Raw genomic sequence first — 8,317 nt, forward strand, 5'->3', positions numbered from 1 at the left:
GCAGGACAGAGCGGCATGGTGGGGCCAGGGCTGCAGCTGGGTGGGGAGGGGAGGCAAAAGGCAGAAGGAAGCGATCTGCACTATTATTTTTTTTATTTTTAAATAAAACAGATTTTTTTTAAAAGATGACTTGTAAAACGTTACTGGGTGGCCACCTGATGGCTGCAGCGGGCCCTGGGGCCGGGAAGGGGCTGCGGGGCTGCTGGGCCGGGGGAGCATGAGGCCAGGGACAGAGAAGGCCTCGTCCTTTGCCGCAGCCCCCCCGGGGCAGCGCCTGCTGCTGGCAGCTGGCAGCGGCTGTGGTGTGTGCCCGGGACAGGGCTAGGAGCTCGGTGGTGGCGGCCCCGAGCCCCGGGGCAGGGATGGGGGGGCGAGGTCCGAGGCCTTCTGCACGGCAAGCGGGTTTTTTTCCCTGCCTCAGGCTCGGCTGGAGCTGAGCGCCAAGCGAGGGTTCAGCGCGTCTGGGGCCGAGGCTGTGGGGTCGGCGCGGGCCGGGCACGGCTCTCGGGCCCAGGCCTCGAAACCTCTTCTGGTGCTCGGCCTGCAGCCAGCGCCTCCGCGTGCCGGTGACTTCCCCTGCCTGACTCAGCGTTTTCCGCTCCGGCGCGCGGGGGGTAAGCGACGCCGGCCCCTTCGCCGGCCCGGCGGCAGGGCCCGCCGCCCGCGCCAGCCCGTTCCGCCCCCTCCAGCCGCCGAGCCTCCCCGGGGCCGCCTGGGCCTGGGCGCGGGCCTCGGCCTGGCCCTGGGCGCGGGCGCCGCGGCCGCCCCTCAGCCGCGGCCCCTCCGGGGCGGCAGGGGGCGCTGTGGGGCGCCGCTGCGCGCCCGCCGGGCGGGGGTTCCGCCGCCGCCGCCGCCGCCGCCGGGAGCGGAGCCGAGGGGAGCCGGCCGGGACCGGGGCCGGGCCGCAGGTGGGTAGCGAGTGCCGGGGTGGGCGCGGCAGGCGGGTGGGGCCGCGGCAGGCAGCCGCCCCCCCTCGGCAAGGGTGGGCGACGGGCCGCCGCCGCCGCGCTGCCGGCCCGCTCCCTGCGGACGTGGCCGCCGGGCGGGGTGGCGTCTCCGAGGCCCCGCTCGGCCCGTACCCGGCCGGGCGCCGCCTCTCCCCGTGCCTGGGCCCGCGGGCCCGGTCCCCGGGCAGAGGCCGCTGGCGCTCGGAGCCTCGGGGCAGTAAAGCCCTCGAGCGGGAAGCGGGCTCCCCGCACGCCTCTTCCCCCGCCCGGGGACCCCCCGGGGCCCGCCAGGCCCTGCCCGCGGGGCGCGGAGGGTGGATCCGGCGGCCCGGCCGCCCCGGCTTGCAGCCCCTGGGCAGAGGCGGTGGTTGGCCCTGGGGCGACAATCGCAGGCCATCCCTGCGGCCCGGCTTTGAGCCGGCTGCGGGGCAGGGGCGGGGAGGAGACGTAAGATCCCGAGCTGTTAGCGGGGTGCCGTGGACTCGTAAGCTCCAGGTTTGCATTTGACCTCAGCCCTTCCAGGTGCTAGAGATGTGCTCGAGAGTAGCAGGGCTGCAGGCAGGGATTTTTTTTTTTTTTTTTTTCAGACCTCTGGCCCGGGACCCAAATTTTGCATCACGGGCAGAGGGCTGTGGCCCAGCCTGGCTCTGAAGCGGTGCACTTGAGAGCTGCCCCTCCTGGGCCGAGGGGAACAGTAGCCGAGTCTGTCGTCTCGGCTCTCTGGCTGTTCTGCAGGCCCCAGACTAAGGCTCCTTTCATGCCTCAGTGTGCCGCCTGCTTGCCCTGTGCGGCCCCCCCTTTCTACCTGTAACACTGGTGTCCCTGTTCCTTCTCGGCCTCAGCAGGGAGGGCAGGGCCTGCTGCACTGAGTCAGCTCTCGGGGCCTGGGAATTGCTAGCACAGGCGTAGAGAGAGCCATTGTCCCTCCATAGCCCTCTCTTCACGGTCACTGTGGGAAAGCAGAGCTGATTCTTCTCCCGTGGTGGCGCTGAGGGGGCCAGCAGGGTAACAGCAGGCGAAGTCACACTGAACAGAGCTGGCTGGCTTTTGGTCTCTGTCAAGTTGAAGGGAGATGTGGCCCATGAGCGCAGCAACCAACCCTACCATTTATATCTGACTTCTGCAAAAGCAAATGGCGTTTCTGCACCCGGCAAGAAGGCTGCTGCCATCAAGCAGGGTTACTTAATACGGGCAAACCCAGGAGCATATGGGCAGCTTCAGCCCCAGCTGCCTGCACCAAGCCCTGTTCTTGCATCCCACAGCATGCCTACAGCCTGCAATGATGCCCCTGCAGCAGGAGAGATGATGGGGTGGAGGTGTCAAACTGCCTTTTCTATGGGGGAGAGCGGGCTAGGGGGGGAATAGGAAGCAGGCACAAAAACCCACCCCCAGCTGTTTGCATTTCTCCCTGGGCTGGGAACTTCTGGGTCATTTAAGTCACAGAAGGGAGATTTCAGGGTGAAACACAGCCTCAGCTTAGGTCAGGTTGTTGGACTCTGGGGTCCTGGCCACAGCAGCTGAGGATAAGAAAAGCCCCTCAGGCCTTTCCCAAGGGGACGAGAGGTTGGTGGGGAGGGCTCGTTCATGAAATGGCAGGGGACTTTCTTGCCTTTAAAGCTCTAAGTAAGTTTGTAAGTCTCTGAGTTTCATGTGAGGGCTACTAGAGGTCACAACTATATTATGCTGGGACCAGGTACACCTCACAGTGCCTAAATTCCTATGACTCAGTTGTTTTTGGTGGACAGGGGATTAACATCTCTGGCCCTTTCCGTCACAGGAGCCCAGAACTTTTTCTGGTGCGTGTTTATGTAGCCAGCCCCACAGGACCCTCACCTGGCCCCCAAGGCAATCAGGAGGCTTTTTCTACTGGAGAGACTGAGGCAGGGATGGAGCATGGACCAAGGAAACCTCCTACCCTGATGCTGGAAGCCTCAGCTTGCTGTGCGAGAGGAGGATGCAGATGGCCTTGGGTGTAGGAAGTCCTTGCCAGCTTGCTCATTTTGTTGTGTACTTGGTGCTCTTGTTCTTTGCATAGCCCCTGAATAGCGCAGGTTTGCCTCTGAGGGACGGGACAGTGGAGGGAAGAACCCCTTTGGGAGTATTAAAGCTGTTTTAAAGCTGGCTAGATCACCACGTAGGGCTATAGCTGAAGAATATCAGCTATACCTTCTCGGATATCCTGGTAAAATCCCAACCAGCCAGCTGGTAATAAAGTTCCTTCCCAACCTTGCTCTCTGGCTGTGCCTTGCCAAGTGGGTGAGCCCTGGTAATTTTCTCTGAGCTGTGGGGAATGCCTTAGCAAGTTCCCTTGCAGGGCTGTGTGGGGAAGTGGGGGAGGCTGGCAGCCTAAACCCTCCCCGGCTCTCCTCCACTCACCTGGTGGAGCTGGAGGGGGAAGCTCTGAACCATTTGCTCTCAGAGGAAGGCCACTCTGGCCACACGCTTGGAACACAAGCTGCTAGGTAGGAGTCACTTTTTCCTTTCAGTGACCTTTTCCTTTTCCACCCAGGAGCTGCACTGAAGTTTAACCTAAAAAGGTGAGGTGCTCCTTGGATTTGGAGTAAGGGCGTTGTCAAAACCAGATGGTTACAACATTGTTCAAACGTTCTCTCCGATCCTGGAAATCCAAGTTTCTAAGTCCACATGTTCCTATGCCAGAGCAAACACCCTTAACGGAAGCAAACATAAATGTCTGGCACGTGCTTTTCAACTCCAGAGGGCATTTCCTACTCCATGTGCTGCCGTCATCGCTGTTGTTGCTGGGGTGGAACCTGGGTGCTGCCTGCTGGTGGAGCAGGCCGGGCGGTGGGTGGCGCAGGCATGCGGAGCGGAGCTGGCCATGTACCAGTAGCCCACCACCCACCTCTTCCTCTCTGCACAGATTTTGCCGTCCCCTCGTGCTGGCTTCCCTCCCTGCAATGGCTACTGGTGAAGAGATCACACCTGCCCTGCAGGGCTCATGGGGGGACTTCTGGCTCTTCCGTTTCTTTGTTAATGCTGCTGGCTACGCAACTATTGTGGTACCGGGATTCCTCCTCATCCAGTACTTCAAGAGAAGGAATTACCTGGAGACAGGTAAGGGCAGGAGCTTCCCTTCCACATCCTGCCTCCCTGTTGAGCTCTCCGCACCCCCTTGGTCAACCCCATTCAGTGCTGACAGGATGTTTCCCCAACCTGCTTCATTAGACCAGGCTTGAGCCACTCGCAGAGCTGCATCCCAGAGCTGTCTAGGTGCTACCCTGAAAGTTCTCCGAGGCCCCCGTACCAGCAGATGTGGAGGCTAGTAAGGAGGGAGGCTTCACCTCTCAAGGTGGTGCAGGTTGTGGTGCCCAGGCTGTGGTTAATTCTGTCGCCGTGTTCTCTTACCCTGTTCAGGCCGAGGCATTTGCTTCCCTGTCATCAAATCATGCGTGTTCGGCTCCGAGGTGAAATCTGTACACCAGGAGGATGGCTCCCTGCCACCCCGAGCAGAGCCCACAGAGTCCTCTACAGCCCGACAGGTCTTCAAGCTGCTCTTCTGCGCTGCTGGTCTACAGGTAGGGCCCCTGTGCATGTGTGTGTGGCCATCCCACTCTGGGAGGAGGAGGTGGGCAGTGGGTTTGTGGCCATCAGTTCCTTGAAGACCAAGGATGCAGTGCTTGTCTTTGATCAGGGCAAGGTTGGAGGCTGGGACACAGCCTCTCAACCAGGATAGTCCACCAGAGCTGCTGTGTCATCTCTAAGGGCTGTGGAGGTCTGTTTAGCTGGTGTTGCTGGGGTTGGGACCTCCTGTCCATCTGATTGCAGTCCTCTGCAGCCCTGGATAGGGAAAATTCTGTGATTCAACAGATTGTTAGGGCTGCTCTTGTTCTGGCCCTCATGTCTGAGCAGCAGATAGTTTGAGCCCTTTTATCTCCCAGGCTCTCCTCTGGGTCACCTTCTAGGGCTGATGCGTCCTGCCTTGGTGGATTGCGTTTGAATACTGGAGAGAAGTACTGAATTCAGCTACAAATAAACAGGAAATTTTAATCTTGGTTTCCCTAAGTCTCTGCTACAGCCTGAGCATCATTAGGAAGGGCAGCTTTTTGGGTCTGTGAGGACTTAAAATAGAAATGTGGGCATTGTGATAGAAAAACCTACACATCCCACAGCCAGCAGAAGACACGCACTCTCTAGCCTACTATCCCAGCCCTTTCAGACTTGCTGCGGGTCACCAGCAAGTCCTTACATCTCTCTGTGCCTCAGTTTCTTGGGAGGGGATGTGTGGTGAGAGGAAGTCTGTGTTACTTTTGTGAGGGGCTTGGTACTGTTGCACCAGAAGTAGTAGAGGTGACAGCCAGAACAGCAATCATCCCCGGAGAACAATTTCATCTGATGGGTTTTGAGACTAGAATTGATTTGGATGGAAGAACCGGGCCTAGGGAGCTGGAAGTGAAAACCAATGCAGAGGCCACTGGGAAAACTGCCAGGACCTGCCGCAGGGAGCTGGCACCAAAACTGCCAGGACCTGCCGCAGGGAGCTGGCACCAAAACTGCAACTGTGCATCAGTAACCTTCCCTGATCCTGTAGGTCTGGTTCAACAGGCAGCTTAAAGCATAACTGCTCGGTGTATGCCAGGATGTTTGCTTTGCAGGCTTCTCTCCCCTTGAAGAGGCTGTAAACCGACCAGGGTTTGTTTGTGACGGCATGTTCCTGAGTAACCACATGGGACAGTGGGTTCCCTCAGATGGGTGGAGTAGGGGGTGGCCCCATCTCCCAGTGTCTCAGAGAAGCATTGCCGTGCAGAGGATGAGGCAACACTGGGACAAGCAAGGATCTCCTGGGGTCTGTTTTTCCCGTGGTTTCTTGCAGCTGCCAATGCAGGTCCTGACTCTCCCTGTGCTCCTCCTGCTTTGCAGGCCTCCTACCTCACGTGGGGCGTCCTCCAGGAGCGTGTGATGACGAGAACGTACGGTGCCACTGAAACAGACCCTGGTGAGAAGTTCAAGGACTCCCAGTTCCTAGTGTTCATGAACCGCATCCTGGCATTCACGGTGGCTGGTCTGTACTGCGCCCTGACCAAGCAGCCACGCCACGGGGCTCCTATGTACAAATACTCCTTTGCCTCCCTCTCCAACATCCTTAGTAGCTGGTGCCAGTATGAGGCACTCAAATACATCAGCTTCCCCACCCAAGTGCTGGCCAAGGCCTCCAAAGTGATCCCAGTGATGATGATGGGCAAACTGGTATCACGCAAGAGTTATGAGTACTGGGAGTACCTGACTGCTGCCCTCATCTCTGTGGGGGTCAGCATGTTTCTGCTCTCCAGTGCTCCCAACAGGCATGTGTCCACTGTCACTACTTTCTCAGGCATAGTCCTCCTGGCTGGCTACATAATCTTCGACAGCTTCACGTCCAACTGGCAGGACGCCCTCTTCACCTACAAGATGTCTCCTGTGCAGATGATGTTTGGTGTCAACGTCTTCTCCTGCCTTTTCACGGTGGGCTCACTGTTGGAGCAGGGTGCCTTGCTAGAATCATTACGTTTCATGGCCCGCCACTCGGAGTTTACGGCCCACGCTGTGCTGCTCTCAGTGTGTTCCGCCTGCGGCCAGCTTTTCATCTTCTACACCATCAACCAGTTTGGGGCAGCTGTCTTCACCATCATCATGACGCTGCGCCAGGCCTTTGCCATCCTCCTCTCCTGCCTCATCTACGGGCACACTGTCACTGTTGTGGGTGGGCTGGGTGTAGCTGTTGTCTTCATGGCCCTCTTCCTCCGCGTCTATGCCCGCAGCCGCATGAAGAAGCGTAGTAAGAAGATCCCGCCAGGCGAGACCCCTGTACAAAAGGTCTAAGGAGCTGGGGCCATGGCATTTACGCCATGCCTGCTGTCCTGCCTCCGCTCGGGGGTACTTGCTTGATTTCTCAGAACCCGCTGAGGAGCAGGGTGGGCTATGGATAGGCTGGACCAGTGACTTGCTTTTCCATCTGCTTTTCCTGGGGAAGGGGCTGGAACAAGCCCAGGGAATGCTCCAGGCTGCCACAGCTCCAAACCTTTCTGTTTGCCTTAATGGGTCAAAGACTTCCAGCCAAGGCACCAGCCTAGGGGCTCACATCCTGGGGGAAAACCAGCATGGGGCTGCTGGTATTCCTGCCCCACCTCTTGTGGCTTCTCTCCAAAGTCACTGATGAACAAGGGAGCTCTTTTCTCTGACACTGTCTTGCCTCTGGCTAATGGTCCTCCATTTCTGTCACTACTACAGAGCTCAGCAGGAGGAAAGGGTAAGCAAAACACTAGCTTTCTTTTTGAAACACCTCCACGTGAGGTAAGTCCTGAGCCTGTGCCAAGGAGGGGGAGCTCTCAGCCACCCTCCCAGGAGGTGCTCCAGGTAGGACAGGCACAGCTAAGGGAAGGACTCCCAGCTTGTCCTACCCTAGGCCTGGGATCTGCTCTGGGAGGGCATGCTGCAGTGAAAGGCGGTACCTCCCAGTTTGGTTTTATCAGCTCCTTGCCCCTGCTCTGAGACAGTTTTCTTTGCTCCCCTCAGCCCAGGCTGATTTTGAGTTGTTCTAGGTTGCTTTTTTGGTTACATCTGCTGCTGTCACAGGCCAAAGGCTGCGCTGCCCAGAAGCCCCAGCATCACCTCGGGTGTCTCAGTGCCACGGTTTCTGGGCTTTGTAGTTGCCATTCAGAGAAGCACAAATAGCCCCTCTTCTTTCTGCCAACTGGAGGCATTGGCCCTGGCTTTCCTGGGGCCTGGCCAGAGCCCCACTGTGCCTGGAGGGCTGAGAGAGAGGGCAGAGCCCGCTTGCGGTGCCTTGTTCCGCTCCCCAGGCAGCAGGGGATGGAGTGAGCAGGCACCTGCTCCCCAGGCAGCAGGGGATGGAGCAGTGGAAGATGCTTTTCCCCCAGGAGCCTGGGTTTTACTGGTTAATCCTTTTCTCCTCAACACAACCTGACTGACAAACCAGCAGGTTTTGGTACTTCTGAAAGGCAACTTTTTTTCTCTTTTTATTTTATTAAATTAAAAATATGCTGCATATAGTGCGCTGGAGGTAAATGTTCTTGTTAATTTTTTTTTTCCATGTACCTGGAAGGAGCGGAAGGACTTGCTGACCCTTCCTATGTCCCTAGTCTCTCTGGGACAGCAAAGCTGTTTTTCCTTTCCAAACAAACACAGGTGCCTCTGCCTTTGCCTAGGCAGGTATCATCAGCCAGCATTGGACCCAAAGCTGCAAGGCCTGACACGAAATCTTTGCACACACAACTGGGGAGCATAGCCAGGTTTGGACCACTGCTTATGCTGATGGGCAGATGGAGGCGCTGTTAAGCTGATTCTGGTTTGGCTCCTGGGTTCCCTGTAGGGTGCAGCTTGGGCAGCCCCAGTGGGTGTATCTACAGCCTGCA

The 8,317-nt window shown here is 58.1% G+C and overlaps 1 protein-coding gene across 1 annotated transcript; it reads left to right on the top strand.

The window, feature by feature from the left end:
• The first annotated feature begins 850 nt into the window (after positions 1–850).
• On the top strand, positions 851–7,970 carry SLC35B2 (solute carrier family 35 member B2). The gene is made up of 3 exons (XM_052806594.1): positions 851–908; positions 4,323–4,483; positions 5,826–7,970. The coding sequence occupies exon 3, from the start codon at positions 5,865–5,867 to the stop codon at positions 6,762–6,764; it is 900 nt and encodes a 299-aa protein (XP_052662554.1). The 5' UTR covers positions 851–908; positions 4,323–4,483; positions 5,826–5,864; the 3' UTR covers positions 6,765–7,970.
• Positions 7,971–8,317: the final 347 nt, after the last annotated feature.

This window comes from Harpia harpyja, chromosome 13 (genome assembly GCF_026419915.1).
Source record: "Harpia harpyja isolate bHarHar1 chromosome 13, bHarHar1 primary haplotype, whole genome shotgun sequence".
Taxonomy (NCBI): domain Eukaryota; kingdom Metazoa; phylum Chordata; class Aves; order Accipitriformes; family Accipitridae; genus Harpia; species Harpia harpyja.

Coding starts and splice junctions, on each gene's coding strand:
- SLC35B2 (XM_052806594.1), top strand. CDS start 5,865: ATGACGAGAACGTACGGTGCCACTGAAACAGACCCTGGTGAGAAGTTC.